This window comes from Crocodylus siamensis, chromosome 15 (assembly GCF_052110815.1).
Source record: "Crocodylus siamensis isolate JL-2025a chromosome 15, ASM5211081v1, whole genome shotgun sequence".
Lineage (NCBI taxonomy): Eukaryota > Metazoa > Chordata > Crocodylia > Crocodylidae > Crocodylus > Crocodylus siamensis.
The window spans coordinates 29,511,034-29,529,636 of NC_143409.1; the positions used below are offsets into that span (position 1 = coordinate 29,511,034).

Genomic DNA, 18,603 nt, shown 5'->3' on the forward strand with positions numbered 1-18,603 from the left:
CCACTATGCCGTCAGTCAAGCTCAGAATTGGGGCTGTTTTAAAGTCAAACTTTAAAAATAAATAATCTCAACCTCATTATTTTTCCTCAGATATGCAGAGCACTTGTGGATCCCACAGAACTTGTTTGGTGTGGTGGGTGTTCAACTTGTTTGAAAATCATGCTTAGGAAATTTTGGGATTTCCTGACCATGGTAAAAATGTCCTTCTGTTACCCTTATAAAACGTCAGTTTGCAAGACTCTGCTTCCAGTATCCACATGCGCTTAGAATTTACTTGGAAGAAGGAAGAGAGCATTACCTAATAACAGAGAAGTACTTGTCTCTCACATGAGATTATCTCTGGTTCTCCTTCTATATAATAAATGCCAAGATGCCCAAGGGGAGATTTGGGGAAGAAGAAATAGTGGGGTGTGTTTTAGGAGTGTAGATCTGCAAAGGGGTGTGGGTTTTGGATTTGATCTGAATTGGGGACAGTGATTCGAATCACTGTCAATTCAGCCAAATCCAAATCTGAAGATTCAATGCTGATTCGAAGGATCAGTGATTTGGACATACACAGCTTTAAATGTTTTTTCTACGTACCTCGAGGTACCAGCACAGCTTGTGAATGCTGTGATGGTGGGGTGGATGGAGCGTCCCACAGAAGTGCAGGGGGGGCCCTCCACATGCTCGGTGGTGAACCCGGAAGTGGACCGGAAGTGCTTCTAGTCCACTTCCAGGTCTGCTGCTGAGCGCGCTGGGGAGCCCCCCCGTGCTCCTGTGGGACACTGCATGCACCCCAGCATCGCAGCACTCACAAGCCCCTGCTACCTAGAGGTATGTAGAAAAAACATTTAAAGCTGTCTTTATGTCTGAATCTCCAAATCTTTCCAAATATCTCTGAATCGATGTGGAGGGTTCCGAATTGATTTGGAGAGATTAAAGGGTCCTTTGATTCGATTCAGATTCAGAGATTCAGCCACCGAATTGGGCCAAATCTCTGCTGAATCGAATCAGGGACTGAAGCTTCACACAGCCCCACTAAGAACATAGGCAGGCAAGGTGCTTTTGAGTAGACGTGGTATCTCTTACTAGACCAACTGAGTAGTTGGGGAAAAAAGTTCTTAGCAAGCTTCCGGGTGCAGTCACCCTTCATCAGGTATAGGAAATCTCTGTGTGAGACCTTTTGACTTGAATGAACATTGATGACTGAGTTCCCATAAGGATTGGGATTATATCTGTTTTTGGGTTCTCTCATGAGTAAAGCATGCCAACGTGTTTGGAGGCAAAACATAGTACTATTCAGAGCAGAGCTGGTCAGATATCTTTCAATGAAACAATTTAATCAGAAAATGCTGATTCATCAAACCAGAAATGATTTTCAGAAACCATCTTGGGTTGACAAATTTTCCTCAGTTCCTTATAGAGAGATACCTGGCTTTTGGATGAATTTCTAGGGAGATGGAGCCCCCAGGTCCTGGCTCCACAGCTTCCCTGACATTCAGTTTGCCTGCGGGAAACTGGGAGCCCCAGTTCAGATATTCTAGATTCCCTTCTGTGGAGCCAGGACCCCAGAAGTCCCTGGACAGATTGCCAGGATTGGTAGCCAGGGAAACTGGTTGTCCCAGTAGTCTGGAAGCATAGTGGTCCCCATCATGGGACCATCCTTATGGCAGAGCTGCCCCGAACAGCAGACCCTGGAAACTGATATTGAGAAGAATCCGTCACAGTCAGGAGCTGCTGGAGTTCCTGGACGTATATCTTGTTTTAGAGATGCATTGTTTCAGTATTTCTGGAACCCAAATTGTTGCTTTTGTTTGTTTTAATTTACAGTTAAAAAAACAGGTTTCATTCTGAATTCCTACAAAGCCGGACATAGTTTCATAGTAGGTAGGGTGAGAAGGGACCTGAGCAGATCATCAAGTCTGACCCCCTGTCACGGCAGGAAAGAGTACTGGGGTCAAACGACCCCAGCTAGGTGATTATCTATACTCCTTTTGAAGACCCCCAGGGTAGGGGTGAGCACCACTTTCCTTGAAAGTTGGTTCCAGATCCCAGCAGCCCGGACTGCGAAGTAGTGCCTCCTGATGTCTGAACCTACTCTCAATCAACTTATGGTCATTATTCCTAAATACTCCTGGTGGTGCTCGGGGGAACAGGAACTCTTCCATTCCCTGCTGGTCCACCCTGGTAAGTTTATAGACAGCCACAAGATCCCCTCTCAGCCTTCTCTTGTGGAGGCTGAACAAGTTCAGGTCCCTCAGCCTCCCCTTGTACAGCCTGCCCTGCTGCCCCCTGATCATGCAAGTGGCCCTCCTCTAGACCCTCTCAGTGCTGTCCACATCCTTCCAGAAGTTTATATTTTACATAAAAAAGTAAATAAAATTCCTTGCAACCAGAAATCCGGCATGTCATCTAGCTACAGTTCAGTCTTCTACAAATACCAGCTATTTAACCTGCTGTGGGCCCCCTGTGAGGTCAGTGTTCTTCCCCTTCTATAAAATGGGGATAATTTAGTTAGACAGAATTTCTGTTATGCAGACTACATGTACAGTAATAGTTACCTAGTTCAAAAAGATCACTGGTAATAATTACCTGGTGGCTTTGTTCCTGTCATTTTATTCTTAATGAAGCAGTCCATGTCTGATTCTACAGTACAGTTTTCCAAGCTAAACCGAACCTCTTCATACAGCTACAAAATGGAGAACAAGGATTTTAAGTTCTAGCCTCTAGTGTGACAAACTTTTAAGGTGGAATCCTCTCCTGATCTCTCTTTCTCCACCTTAAAAGACAACTGTCCACTTGGAAAGTATTTGCATGTTACACAGCTATTTATTTCTGCTGCAAACAACATCTTGACATAGGAGTTCAGGCAACAGCTTTACAAGATGATAGTTTAATAATGGCTATTTAATTTAGTAGAGCAATGTGTAACTAGAGTCAGTAGCTGGAAGTTAAAGCCAAACAAATTTGACTTGGAAATAAGCATGCAGTTTTAACAGTGAAAGTGATTCACCCTTGAAACAAACTACCGAGAAAAGTAGTGTTTCCGTCTCTTGATGTCTTCAGACCAAAACTAGTTGCCTTTCTGGAACATGTACTTGAGCCTCAATAGTTGTGTGACTTAATAGAAAGGTAACTTGATTACATTTTATGTCCAGTGTTACACAGGAACTCAAACTATCATCTGACTTTAAACTCAATGAATTGATTAAAAACTTTCAGAGGCTGTTGTTTCCAAAGGCATCTGTAAACATTTCCTTGGGTTTTGAGAGATCTTCAGTACTTTGACTGAGCTGAACAGAGAATTCCTGGATGGACTTTCATTAAAAGTAGGGGTAGGGTTTGACAGGTCATGTACCTGCAAAGATTTGCATTATTTTAATAAAATCAGTCATTTTTCTCCCACTATACAAGGGATGACCATACAATTAGTACATTTGTGTATAAAGTTAACCTGGTGATTGGAGTCATGACCCTGGAGATTAAGGAGAAGGGATGGGAGTTGCTGTCATGGAGCTTGGTTTGGAATCTCTCGAGTCTATGCAGGCTCAACTATCCCTTTTAAGTTCAGTGGGGAGGTAAAGCTTGTGGTTTTTTGCCTTGGCTGAGAGTGTGCTGTGATGGCCAGAATCATAACCAGGCAACAGCAAAGTTGCTGGAGGCATTCAGTGAGCATGAAGAGGGATAAAATGGGATTATGACTTTAAAGGACACATTTTTCTCTTTGGGGAAAAACCTGTACCTCATCATCCTTCACACACTGCATGGAGAATTGGTTACAGTGAACCCATAGGGAGTTCCGGAGGATGGTGATACGGTCGCACTCCTGGAGTTGAAAGGCCTGAAATCCAAAAAAAGAGCTGTCAAATATCATGGTGGTTGTTATTTACATTTTTAGTAGCACCTAGCGGCCCTTGCTGTGGAGAAGGCCTTCATTATACTATGCTCATATACCTGCAAACCATTCCTAAATGTGCCACAGCCAACTGTTGGGACAATCTTAAAAAAATAAATCTGCATCAGGATTTTTTTGTTTGTTTGTTTGTTTTTGTTGTTTTTTAAAGTAAACTGAGGTATATTTTCCATGGAAAAGCTGGGAAAGGGGTACATGGAGAAGAGAACAGCATTTTGATCTATAGATGATTTCTCTGCATACTGTCTATGCTACTGGAATCCTGTTGTAAATGAGTCAAGGGCAACGATGCCTGATGGTGGCTGTATATAGAATATAGGTGACACCAGAAGTGGCTACTGATGCCTGCAGTTGGTATCTGTTTGGAAGAACTTTCTAGGTAGAAAATCTTTGACTTGTGCTCTTTTTCCAGTTTTTTTTTCCCCTTTATTTTTAAGGATGTTCACATAGTAAAACTAGATTTTTGTGTTGCTTCTCATTTTATCTGTTCCTATGTCTTCAGCTGATTGTTGTTTTGAGGTGAGATGGGGAGCTGGAATGTGAATTCAGGTGGGAAAACATATAGATGAACTCTTTTTTTCTATAATTGTTTTTACAACAAAGCCAAAAATAAATATTATCTCCAAGCTGAGCTGTTCTTCCCAACAGAATGTGCTTTTTTGTTTTCCACAAGGTGCAAAAGGCTTAGATGCTTCTTGCCATCTGCTTGCTTCTTCATTTGTTAGTACTTATGTTAACAGCACCAAAAAATTACTCAGGTTTTGAAAAAGCATTGAGTAAATACAATCCCTGTCTTTTAAGAGACACAAGGCATGAGGAAGTCGACATGAGGGTAGGAAGAAATCAACTGGTCAGAGAAATAGGAGGGGAATCATTACAGGGACAGTGGATAGTGAGAGTGAAGGAGGGAGAGTGAGGCTACTTGGGGTCTGCAAGTCAGGGGAATTGGCTTCATTTAACATTTGAAAAATGTAACCACAACCATTTAATATAGGTGAGGTTCCCCCCAAATGGAAAAACTTTGTCAACTTCCTAGTGACAGAAATTTCAAAATATTTGAATATTTTTTCAATATATATAAAAAAAATTGAAACTGAAACACAACTTTTCATTCCCAAACACTGGAATGGAAATTTTGGGTTATGACCAACTCTAGTCAGGTCCCCAGGTCCTGTTAAGAGCCAGCCAGAGGAAGCCATTCATAGTGTAATAGGAACAACCTTAATGGATCTATAGATAAGGAACCATAAAATTGACATGTAAAACTCTATAGTGTCTATGCATGGTAAATTGCATAAGCTAACAACTTATGCACACCACCAGACACTGCCTTAGACACACACTTTCCATACATTTTTATTTTAGAACCTCTTCAGAAATCTGCCAATAGTTCATTTACCGATAAGCACATTTAGGAGAAGGAATTCAATAAAGTAATTCCTTTGCAAAAGATAAGTTTGTGCTAACAGCTGTGGGAAGGTTAGGGTTCTGTAGTCTGGCATATATACATTGGTGATGGGAAAGTAAGAAAGGAAAAGGAAAATCTTTTAGGATTCTTTTAAAAGAAATAAAGGAAAATCTGTCTTGGGGGAGATTTTAGACCTGATACCATTTCTATGGAACATTTGCTGTTTTAGCTGCGGCACTTTCCAGTGATTCCCAACAGGGAAAGTTTAGGAGAAGGCAGGGAACTGGAAGGTCCCACTCCTGGCATCTGCATTTATGTGGAAATAAAAACTTGAAACAAGCAAACATAGCAAAAGTGAACTTTAACAGATGGACCCATATACAAGACAGAGAATATGTAAAGGAACAAAATCAAATTCAAAGAGCTAATATGTTCCTAATAGGGATGTTAACCATTTCCTGAAGACTGTCATAGAAAATGTACAAAATAGGTACAAAACCTAGTTACTCTTCCTGATAATGGAAGTGTAACTATTTTTTCTTGCCTCTGAATCAAAGCAAAAATTACTCCATACTAGTAAGTGAATAGCATTTTGCAAGGATGATGTAAAAATATTCAGTGAGATTAAAGTAGATCACAAATTGTCTTCCTATAGACTGGTGTCCTCTTCACTTAGAGTGGTATAACAGACATGCTTACTAAATGTGCTGCTCGCTAAGACTGGGGGGGGAATGTTCTTTATGTCCTTTCAGTTTCTGCAATGTAATTTTTTTTTCTACCCTGATTTGGGGCAAGAGGTCAAGCTCAAAACATTCTCATAAGCCAGTAATGGGGGAATAAGCAGGTAAATTAAATTGTTTTGTTTTGTTTTTTGACTGTTTAAACTTTTTAAAATGATAAATTAGCTAAAACTTTTAAAAATTAAAAATAATTTCTATCTGGAAATATTTTTAATTGTTTCAAATTGGATTTGTTAAAACTAATCCTTTCCTGTGATATTTTAGTTATGATTTGGTGATATTTTGTCAGAAAATGATCAGTTAAGAAATACGTTTATCTTGGTTCTAATGAAATGGAACATCCATTAAACACGCATAATCTCATTTTATACCCAGGAACAGTTCATCAACTGGTGGAAATTTAAAACCATACCTTTGTAATTACACCAGTTCAGAATTTGTCTCCTGCATTCAATGTGCGAGAGAAAAGAGTAAGCAAGTCAGATAACAATCTCATTTTCAATCTAGGGTAGTCTTTAGAGTATTCTTGAAGCAGTCACGTATTCACAGACTATCCAAAGCATGTAAGGAATCCTTCCCTCTTGAAACTGGATGCTGGGCTAAGATACACAAGTGGAGTGAAATAAAAAGTGTGCATACAAAGGGTTATAAAGGTCAATATTTACCTCACAGGTTTTGATATGTTCCTGCTCCCATTCAGTCCTGGCCTTGTCCAGCTGCTCTATGTTCTGCTTGTACACCCCCTCTGTCAACAGAGACATGTGAAATAGGAAGTTACCCAGTGAGATAAGATAATGTAGCCTCGTCATATCCTCTTATGTATTACTGTAGTTTTATTATGGAAATATATAGCTCTAAACCAGGGGTGTCAAGCTCACTCTGTGCCCTGGATACCTGCCCGGATCTGGACTGTAGGGCTTTTTGCAGGTCGCATCAGTGGGACAAGTGGGGAAAGCAGCAGGGCCAGCAGCTGCAGCTGTGGCAGCAGGGAGGTGACGAGCCAAGTGGCAGTGATGTGTGTTGCCAGAGCCTTCCCTTCACCCCTCCCCTGTCAATGGCCATGTCCACTGGCACCCTGGGGCCCAGATTGTGTGGAAGGCTTTGCCCCTGCTAGCTCAGTCCCCAAATTCCATGTCCCCCCACTGCCTCACCAGGAGCACTGTGGGCTAAATGGATCAGCTCCATATGCCATACGTTTGCTACCCCTGCCCTAAACTGTACCCTATAAAATACAGTGCAGTAGAATCTGGTTCACCAAGAAGGTGGCTGCTTACCTCACAGTAGCTTCATGAAGCAACACCGACCCCTCTGACCTACTGATGCGTCACACACACCTTAGCCATGCTGAAGTAACATGGAATTGCATTTTCCTGACACACAAGATACCTTGGGAGAACCCAGGCGAACTGGTCCAAGTGGCACAGGAGTAATGTGTTTCATTTCACAGTCATGAAACAGAGCCGAGCTCCTGGTGTTTCCGATACTGTATTTGGGCTCACAGGTGGGTCATCTACCATGGTTGTTCATGGCCAGGGATCCTGTTTGTTTGGGTTTTTTTGTTTTTTTTTAAATCTCCAATTTTCAGATTTAAAAAAAAAAAGAAGTAAACCCAAATCCACATTTTTTCTGTGATTAAAATGAAACCACTAATATTACTGTTTTTTAATTTGAAAATTGGGGTGGGGGTTTATCAGAGAAAACCAGGATCCCTGTTCATGACTGAATACAGACATATATGGTCCTTGATCTGAGTTGGAGTAGTTGAAGACTGTTCTGTGCCTTAACATAGCAAGCATAAAGAGCATACCAGAAAACAAGAAAGACAGAAAAATGACGTACACTGCTTTTAGAGGATTACCTCTCCTAGAAGGCAGTGGGTAGGTTTATACTGTTTTCCCAGTGCTGCTGGTATAAGCCATTCCCAAGCAGGCTCTGCCCATTTGCTCCTGCTCCCATTCATCAAACCTGGAAATGAGTGAAACTGCACTGAGAGCAATCCCCATAACAAGCACTTTCCAGATCTTTCAGTGCTTAAGAGTGGCAGAAGAGGAGATGCTTCCAGAGGGGCTTCACCCCTTCATTTCCAGGATAGACATGTAGAAGAGGGAGTGGGCAGGCAAGCTATGTTCAAAGGACAGCCCTCCCCATGAGCACTGGGGAAGGGGTGTCAACATACCCCAGCATCCTGGAACAGCAGCCTCACTAGCCTATGGGGGTGAGTTTTTATGAAGTTGCATTTCAAATGGATGGGTTTACTTTTCATAGCACACCGTTGGATTCAGCTTGATGTGGGACCCTCTAAAAAGCAAACTCTACATTTAATTGCAAATAGAATAGCACCTGCTTCGTTCGCCGAATCTCTGTATTGTTTAGCTTTATTTTGACTCTGAAATAAAAAAGACAAAACTGAAATTAAGACTTTTCCATATTTTTTTTTTCTTTTTAACCAGTCAACAATCCTGACGGTATAAAATTAATTGCCCAACCTTGCCAACAATTACTGTCTGGCTAAGAGCCAAGCATTATTGTATTGACTTTATATAAAAACTAGAGCTCTCATCTTCAGCTGGTGTAAATAATTATAGCTCTGTTGACTTAAGTGAACTCTGACAATTTACATAATGTGAGAGTCTGGCCTTATGTACTGCCTTTGTACACTTTCCTGGCAGTTGCTCTTTTTGGCTAGGGACAGACATTACACATAAACCAAGTTAAGTGATCCAAAACTGGTTTAAACCTGTAACAGAACAGAAGTTCAGTGCATATAAACTGCTTTCAAAATGGCTGAAACTGATCTGGGATAAACTTGGATGAATGTAGTATCAGACTTAACTGATTTAGGTCAAACCAGTTTATGGAACTTCGGTCCCAGATCCCTTCGTGGTTCAAGTTAACTTGCAGCCCCTCAGGATGCTTTGTGGCCCTGGGCTGTGCTGTCTGCTCCAGCAGAGCAGGGCTGGCCCCTCCTCCAGGTATCTCACAGCTAAAGCACTAAAGTCTTTGCTTCCCACCAGCACCTGTCAGCCTGGCAGGATGGGAGGGGGCAAGGGAATGCACCCCCAGAACCTTCTAGCCTCCCCTCTGTACAAGACAAGGGGAAGGAAAGCCCCAGCAGTGGAGAAGTGGGGTAGGGGGGAACATGCCCATCCTGGCCTGGCATCAGACCCTCCCAGGCAGGATAGCCCCCTACTGGGGGCTCTTCAGTCCCCCACAGGCCAACTTTTTGGGCTGGGATCTGCTCAGCCCTATCTCTTCCACAGCTCCTGCACTAACTTATCCATGTGGTAGTGTTTCAGACTACGCTGGGCAAGCCCTGCAGCCTCTCCCCGCATTCGTGGGGCTTTTGGCCCGCTGATATGTCTTCCACAGGAGGTTTATATTGAGCAGATTCTTTTTGGTATTGGTTGGTAGAACCGGAGCGTGCCGCATCCACTCCATGCATTGACCTGGTATTACAGTGCTTCCAGGACCAGTGCAAAAAAAAAAAAAATAAATAAAAGCTCCCACCTGAGAGTCAGGGACCAGGGGGTTGAATGCACCAGGCCAGGTGGGCACTAGCTTCCCCAGCCAGGGTCTGTCCAGTGTGGAGGAAGGGGAAGTCCCCACCAGGATCTTTTCATTCACTAGGCTGGCATCCGTTCAGCCCCACCCCACCTGTGAGAGCTGGGGGCAGGGGCTGGGGAGAGATTTTCCGCTGCCCAGCGGCTGACAGTGGTGGTGGGGGGTGTCTAACAGCCAGTCAAGCCTGAGTTGCCACTGGGCTGGGTTTAGCAGCCTCAGGCAGCTGGGCATGAGTAGTGGTGTACATGAGGGCCCCAGACTCCTGGCCTGGGCCAGTGTAGGCTTCTGTCTGTCTTGGCCACCTAAACACTGAATGTCTGTTAAGTTTGTTATCGGATCAAGCTCTGTAGCTTAGAAAAACCTGCAAAGACTGATCTCATTCCATCTTAGGCTCTTTTAAACCTCTGCATAAGTGTTTGCAGAATCTGACCCCGCCTTTCTCCCCCTGCTGATACAGTATATTGATACTGGGGACAATATGTGACTGCTGAACAGGACCTTAAAAAGAATGAAATGGCAGTTGAAATTCCTCCTCTGCTCCCAGTTCCCCAGGTAACATCCCCAGATAAGCAGCCAGATTCAAAGGAACACGATGAACCTTCGAAAATATTTTTGCAACTGTTATGTTTCTTGGCTGTTTCCAATAGCAACTTAAAAACCCTGAAAGCAAAATTTACTTCTCAGTAGAATGTCTCTGTATTTTACAGCTCTTTAAAATGGAAAATATGGGCAGACTATTGACAACCCAGTACTTCCTGGTTTTACTGTACCAGATGGTGATGACAACATGTTAATGCAGTGTTCTTGAAGCCTGTATTCTGTCCTTCAAGGCAATGTTCAAACTAAGATTCCCATAATTATGCTCCTTCACTGCAGCTGGCTGGAAAATACGTGATAAGTCAGAACCCAGCATCGTCTTTATTCATTTCCTGTCCTAAACTGTTTACTGTTGCTCTGCAAAGTGAAACAGCTAACAATTTCCATGCAAGCTGCCACTCTGTATTTCAGCGTGGGGAGAAACGACCGTGTTCATGTTGATGTGTGTAAAGTTAATGGCAGTGAAACACCGTGGAACCTTTGGGGGGAAAGGCACTAGGCAAGATTCTGATCCCCAACAAATAAATAGGGATTTTCCTCTTTACTTAGGACCAGGTTTTCATTCAGTATTTATAACAAAGATCTAATTTGTTACTCATCAAAGATTTTGGGACACAAGATACCAAATGCTTATTTGCAGTGCCATTTTTAGATATTTTTTCCCCCACAAGAGAGAAGGTTTGATATTCTCTGCTTACACTGCACTGATTTTTATGGAGCAAAAAGGGAGTTCATTTATTTTGTTTTCCCCATCTGTTCCATTGTAAAATGTTCCCATTAAAAGTTACTGAATCGTCAGCTAAAAACATAAGATGAAGGCAATGAAGGACTGAATTGCCTGCCTTTTCAATAATTTATTTTTAAGTTTGTAAATTCACATGAAATTGAACTAGCTACCAAGAGAAAAATATTGATTTAAGGATGAGATTATTATGTCTACATTGGTTAACACACGTTAACAAAAGGTAGAAACACTTGATTAACATGTTTCTTTCCACCTTGCACTTTTATGAATAATTTGACATTTAAAACAAAAACATTAAGCTTCGCCTTACAATTCAAAGAGCATCTGAACTTTTTCTAAAGAAGGGCTGTACCAGTCACATTACTCAATCCCAGCAGCCCTCATTTTGCTTTTTAAAAACACTCACAGCTCTGATCTTGTCTCAGTTCTACTAATTGTTCAAAGGGCTCTGTCGGTCTGTGGAAAGCCTTCTTCTCCAGGTATTGTTACACATCTCGACTGTTCCAGGTTAATTTGAATAGAAAGCAGCTTTGAAAAGTATGCACCTTCCCACAGAGTGGATGGTTCTAACCTTCGTTTCCATCATACTCTGCTGCACCTTGACTATGAAAACTGAGTTGTCTACTAGTTTTTTTCTCGTAGCATTGCTTAAATAGAACTAAAGTCTCCAATACCTTTTCTGTTTGCTTTTGGTTGCCCGAAGCACTTATCCGCTCAAAGGTTTGCTCAGCCTCATCCGCATCCTTGCATTTCTGCTCATAGGTCTTTTTTGACTGCATTAAAATAAATTGAATAGAAGGTTTGTTTGTAGGTCAGATAACAGGACTGTATTCTCTCTAGCATGACAATATCTCTTCTGCAGGCAAAAGAAACAAAACTACATACAGGTCTTCGGACAATTTAAATTGACAGTGCTGAGAGACGGATATAAAAATAGAGCTGGAGAGACACTCTGGATGCTGACTAGTCAAATGAGCAGCACACCAACTAGCCTACTTCAGCATCCTGTAGATAGTACTGCCATGGGTCACATTGATTTAAAGACCCTATTCAGAATCAGTGCCCCATTGAAGTGGGGACTGCACAGACCCACACAGTGAAAAACACTCCCTGATCTGAAAACCTAACAATCAAAATAGCAGAGCTGGAGGAGGGGAGGGGTGGATTTTTCATTTAATGGAAAATCCCATGTTTTTAGAAGAGCAACTCCCATGCTGAAAGAGAATGAAAACAAAAATCTCAGTTTCCCATTAAATTAAATTCTTGAGCAAATGTTTCAGGTTGGTCAGAGCACCTAATTTCAGTACAATCAACACATGTCATTCCAATTGTGGTGTTTTTAAAAATATTCTATGATAAGATGAATTAAATGTAAAAAAATCAAATAAATATGACAATATTAAAATAAAACATTTCTGACATCAAAATATTTTTTCTCTGTAAATGAAATTTTATTGCTATCTACTCAGTGTTTTGCTTTTGACAAGTCAGCCTCTGAAAGAAAAGAGTTATGTCAGGAGCATTTTTAATAGCTCTACTACATAAGCAAGACTGACCAACAGTGGAACAGGAAATGATTTGCCATAATCACATAGTAGGCCAGTGGCAGGACCAGGAGTAAAATCCTGGCCTCCTGGATTCATGTCCAGTGCCTATTCATTGGCTCACATTGCTTCCAAAAAATACTGCCTTGGTCAGTGGAAGTGAAGTCCCGTTGGAAATGTTGTTTGTTTGCATCTCTCCAGTACCTAAGTCCCCAGTCCTATACCAGTAATCCACTGTGCTAAGTTTGTACAGAACAAAAATACTGTCCCTCTCACAAGAAGTTTATACTAACAAGAGACAAGAGGTGGAAGTAACAAACATGAAGAGCATAAAGAAACAGAAAGACAGTACAGGTCAGCATGGCAGATGGTGCCCACTAGCCGCCTCTCTGTCATCACGCTGTTTTATAGACATCGTGTCAAAGGACAGTTTTACTAAGAAAAAAGGAGGGCAATAAAATGGCTTTGCAGATGTTTACAAGGAACTCCAGCATGGTAGAAAGCACAGAGCTTCTTGTCTGAAAACTAGATCCATGAGCAATGAAGGCAGGCACCAGGGTTGTCCTTGTGCGAATCAGAGCGACCGCCCCCGGCCCTGAACTCTGGGGGGCCTGCGGAGCCAGGCGAAGCAGCAGTGGTGTGGAGCTGGGTGGAGTGGTGGGTCCTCGTTCAGCTGCTCGCTCCTCCCTACTCCCTCTTTCCCCCCTTGCCACTGCTTCTTCAGGTCCAGGATTAGAGTAGGGACGGGGCTCCGCATGGGCTGATTTACCCCAGGCCCCACACCCTGCTTGGGTCGCCTCTGGCTGGCACCGTGAGAGGCTAAAATCTACTTTAGACATGGTATTATGAAAACAACAGCATAGATCCAATCTTAATGTCTACCTCAACAACTATGGCTTTTACTCTTCTTATCTCAAACCAAAATTAATATCATTAGCAAAAGGAGCTGAAGGTTATTACTGCTTATGCATCATCAACAGAATTGTCAGCTACATCCCATGGCTAAATCAGATTTATCATCCAGTTGTCATAGACGATTAGAGTGACACCCATGATTCTGGCAGCCAAATTTAAGCTGTGGAATCAATATGAATGGGGTCAGTATATGAGTCAGTAAGGACTTGTCTCAACTTTGAAATCCCTAGTTTGAATATGCCAGGCTGACTAGTAGGAAAAAATAATATTTTAGCTTATAAACCAAGTGAGTTCAAGACACGAGTTGCTAAGGTTAATAAATAATAAACAATAATCCAAAATTTGTTCTTATTGTGACCCTGCACTGAAAAGTGGCACTTGAAATCAGAGCAAAGTTTATTTGTTTGCCCTGCAATTGAGATTTGTGGAAAATTACTCCATTTTCTAGGTCTGTTGAAATCATGCTAGCCAACATGTTATTAATATATTTGTTCCTAGCAAGGTTCTCATTTCCATGATCAATGGGATTAGTTGTTGGCACTCCATTCAGGAATCATGTTAGAAGTCTGTACCATTGACAACGACAGGTAATCTATGGCTGTGTTTGTGCCAACTTATCTACTGTATTGATGCCTACTCACAAGTATGCCAACATATTCTGCAAGATACTTTGTTCTTTTTTGTATAGCTAGAGTAACCAGTAGGTATAAGAATGTTCCAGCTCTAAGCTAGTACCAGAACTGGCATTTACTTTCTTTATATGGTTATGGCACCATTTAGTCCCTTTCACAAAGACCAGATTGCATGGTGATATAAACCAGTGAGGTCACAAATGTGGTTAAGCAATAAACTTAAGTACAGTAAATTGATATCATGGTTTTGGCTTAGTCGGGGGGGAGCATGCTACAACTCTGCTAGCAGCAGCTGTATATACAGATAGTTTTTGCAGTTTGATGGCAACTGGAACACAGATGAAGCCTTAGTTGCATACCCTAAGGATTATTGTCCACTGGAAGCCAATGCCAGTTATCTATGAGCCCCTCAGATAAAAGTTACTAGAACTCTGTTCAGTGTACCATTGATTTAAGGGTTCTCTCTATTCCTTGCACTTTTTCTGCATCTTTAGGCTAGGGACAGGCATCACACACAAACTGGTTTAAGTGATCAGGAGCTGGTATAAACCTGTAATAGAACATAAATTCTGCATACATAAACCAGTTTAAAATGGCCTAAACTGGTTTGCGATAAACCTGGTTGAAGAGTCCCCCTCTGAGGCCAGGCAGCCCTGCACAGGGCCCCCCTCCCCACCCCACACTGGTGCAGGGGGTAGAGGAGAAGGAGGGGGAGGAGTCCCCCTCCAGAATCACACAGAGCCCCCCTCCCCACCCCATGGGGGAGAGAAAGGAGGGGAAAGAGTCCTCCTTTGGGGCTGCACAGTGCTCTGTGCCTGGATTGCTCCTGGCAGTAAGGAAGCTGCTGGGGTGGGCAGAGTTCTCCCCTTCTCTTCCTTGTCCCGTCTCCGTCCCCACCCTTCCTCGGTCTTGCTCAGGCCTGCCGGGTCTGCCCACACATTGTACCACTCATCATGGGGGGTCAGGAGGGAATAGGGGATACTCTGTTTACCAGGGTGCCCCTCAGGGTTACTAGAAATAATGGCTGCAAACTAAAGGAAAGTAGATTTAGATTGGATATCAGGAAGAAATTCTTTACAGTGAGGGTTCCCAAAATATGGAATGGGCTTCCAAGGGAGGTGGTGCTTTCCCCTATCTTGGAGGTTTCATAGTTTCATAGGTGATAGGGTCAGAAGGGACCCAAGCAGATCATCAAGTCCGACCCCCTGCTATGGGCAGGAAAGAGTACTGGGATCAAATGACCCCAGCGAGGTGTTCATCTAGCCTCCTTTTAAAGACCCCTAAGGTAGGAGCGAGCACCATTTCCCTTGGAAGTTGGTTCCAGATCCTAGCTGCCCTGACCGTGAAGTAGTGCCTCCTGATGTCTACTCTCAATCAACTTGTGGCTGTTATTCCTAGTTACGCTGGGCAGTGCTCGGAGGAACAGAGCCCTTCCCATTCCCTGCTGGTCCCCCCTGGTAAGTTTATAGATGGCCACCAGATCCCCTCTCAGCCTTCTCTTGTGGAGGCTGAACAGGTTCAGGTCCTGTAGCCTCCGCTTGTAGGGCCTGCCCTGCTGCCCCCTGATCATGTGAGTGGCTCTCCTCTGGACCCTCTCCATGTTGTCCACATCCCTCCTGAGGTGTGGCACCCAGAACTGGACACAGTACTCCAGCTGTGGCCTGCCCAATGTCGCATAGAGGGGGAGGATCACCTCCTTGGACCTGCTTGTGATGCATCTGTGGATGCACGACAAAGTGCGGTTAGTCATACTGACTGTGTCCTCATGTTGGCGGCCCATGTTCATCTTGGAATCAATAATGACTCCAAGATCCCTTTCTGCCTCTGCTGACAAGAAGGGAGTTCCCCAGCCTGTAGGTATGCTGCTGGTTCTTTCTCCCTAGGTACAGTACCTTGCACTTGTCAGTATTGAATCCCATCCTATTCTCATCTGCCCACCCCTGTAACCTGTCCAGATCTAGTTGTAGCCTGTCCCTCCCTTCTAGCATGCCCACCTCTCCCCACGTCTTAGCATCATCCATGAATTTGAACAAGGTGATTTTTACCCCTTCATCCAAGTCGCTGATAAAGATGTTGAAAAGTACGGGCCCGAGGACTGAGCCCTGGGGGATCCCACTGCCCATATTCCTCTGGGTCCAAAATGACCCGTCTACCACCACTCTCTGGGTGCAGCCTTCTAGCCAATTTGTGACCCATCTGACTGTGTAGGTATCAATGCCACAGTCCCCAAGTTTTTTAATGAGAATGGGGTGAGAGATGGTGTCAAAGGCCTTCCTAAAGTCCAGAAAGACTACATCTACTGCAACACCTGCATCCAAGGATTTTGTGACCTGGTTGTAAAAGGCAACTGGGTTGGTCTGACAGGACCTGCCCCTAATGAACCCATGTTGGTTTCCCCTGAGCATAATCTCTCCTACTGGTCCCTTGCAGATATGCTCCTGGATAATTTTCTCAAAATGCTTCCCCAGGACCAAGGTAAGACTAATGGGCCTATAGTTACCTGGGTCCTTCTTCTTCACTTTTTTGAAAATGGGGACCACATTGGCTTTTTCCAGTCTTCTGCCACCTGGCCAGAGCACCACGAGTGCTCATAAAGCCGTGCCATGGGCCCCACAATGAGCCCTGCCAATTCCCTTAGCACCCTGGGGGTGGAGATCATCTGGACCTGCTGATCTGAACTTGTCCAGCTCCCCCAGAAGTTCCCTAATTAGGTCTTCCCTGACCCTAGGCCTGGCGGTGCCTCTCCTGAGTCCATCTGGAATCCCAGTTGGGTTGGGGGGGGGGAATGTCTCGGTCCCTGCTCAGAAAAACGGAGGCAAAGAATTTGTTAAAGAGGTCAGCTTTTTCATCTGGTGCAACCACCAGATTTCCAAGCATGTCCTGCAGGGGCCCCACATTACCCAGTGCTTTCTTTTTACTCCCTATGTATTTAAAAAAAGACTTTTTCCTGCCCAGAGCAGTAGGTTGGAATGATGATCTACAAGGTCCCTTCTGACCCTAGAAATCTATGAAATCTATGATTGGAATCTTATATTTTCACTTAAATTTCATACTTTCTTGACTTTCCTTTAAATTATTGTGTCTGGGTGCCAGTTGCAGCCCCACCCCTATTTAACCAGTCTGGATTTGAATGAATGTATACTAAACCTCATAACTTACCTCCTGAGTTTTCTTATAAAGGGACAGCTTGCTCTTTTGCACACGATCCATTGCAGACTCATACTGTAAGAAACACACGGGACTAAGTATTTCTCCTATTTTTAGTGGCAGGATTAGAAGAATTGTTGAAGTATGTCTAGCTGACACACTTCTAAATGACACAGAGCACATTAGCGTGGCCAACACACAAGCAACAATTTCCTAGAACAATTCTGCTTCAGTGGCATCCATTAATAGCTAAAAGAATGTGGGTCTTCAGTTTATCTCTCTCTTTCTTTTCTTTTCTTTTTTTTTTAAATGACATTTAAGTAGCACAACACACACTCTCCCTGTCCATTAGCTTTGCTCAAAGAGTTCACTTGTATAAGCACAACTGCTGGAAATGGATCTGGAGCTGTGGCTGGGTTTGTATAGGCCAGTGGCTCTCAACCAGAGTGCCATAGCACTCTGCAGTACCATGCAGTCTTGTTAAAGGGTGCTGCAGGGTGCTATGTAATATTAGTGCTGTTAGGTTTACAAACACCTGTACATGATTCATTAGATAAACCCAGAGATAGCAAATATGAATCCATAGTGTCAAAAAACTGCTCTGGTTTTTCTGAGTTCTCTGCAACAGAAGAACTGCTCTAGTATTTTTCCCATCACCAAAAAAAGAGTGGAAGCTAAGAGCTGACATTTTCTGAGGGGGTGGAGATGCTGGACTCTAACAAGGGCTGCTGTCAGTTTAAAAAAGGATGAGAACCACTGGTGGAGGCAAACTTGTGTTGCACCTTGCTGAGTTTTGGGCTTGAATAATTCCTTTCAGATTAATACGGTATCACTTCATCTCTGCCAAATGATTATGTGCTTCCATGCACATCACCCTCGTAGCTTAAAAGGACATTGTTACATGCTTTCTTTGAAATTTAGGTTGGTAGATAACTCCCAGCTGGAAGCTTAAGTGCGATGCTTTGCTATCAGGCAGGCAGATCTCTCTCACCCTTCCCCCATGACAGTCTTATTTTCAGAATATGAAATCTCAGTGTACATAATGCCATCTCTCCTCACATTCCTTGGCTTCTGTACTGATCTCATCAGTGATATCAGAAGAATGCAGGGATAAGGGTTTCCTCACTGGGGAAGGGAATCTAATCCTGCAGTCTTTGGACTGCCTCTCCTAAATGCCAGCTGGGCCAAATGATGCAGTCCTGACTGCTGCTGTGGAGCCAGTCCAAATACAAATCACTGCACTTTGGGAGATCACTAGAAATGCTGGCACCAGCTCCTAGCATGAGTTTCTCAGCAGCCACGTGGGTGACTGAAAGAAAAACCTGCAGTGCATACTTAGAATTCAGGCAAGTTCTTTTCCTCTTCCCAGTCTCTTTTTTTAAATGTTTCTTTTGAATTGTGGGCTAAAGGCTTGAAATA

At 43.2% G+C, this 18,603-nt stretch overlaps 1 protein-coding gene across 2 annotated transcripts in view; it reads right to left on the bottom strand.

Annotated features, from left to right (window-relative positions):
• The window catches only part of PSTPIP1 (proline-serine-threonine phosphatase interacting protein 1), a 99,469-nt gene that overhangs the window by 19,405 nt on the left and 61,461 nt on the right, over positions 1–18,603 (bottom strand). For both annotated transcript variants that reach the window (XM_090029192.1, XM_090029191.1), the window contains exons 6-11: positions 17,197–17,259; positions 11,621–11,719; positions 8,384–8,429; positions 6,709–6,788; positions 3,725–3,823; positions 2,575–2,671 (exon numbers count right to left, since the gene is read on the bottom strand). In XM_090029192.1, the coding sequence (XP_089885318.1) occupies positions 2,575–2,671; positions 3,725–3,823; positions 6,709–6,788; positions 8,384–8,429; positions 11,621–11,719; positions 17,197–17,259 (484 nt within the window). The remainder of the gene's footprint in view (positions 1–2,574; positions 2,672–3,724; positions 3,824–6,708; positions 6,789–8,383; positions 8,430–11,620; positions 11,720–17,196; positions 17,260–18,603) is intronic.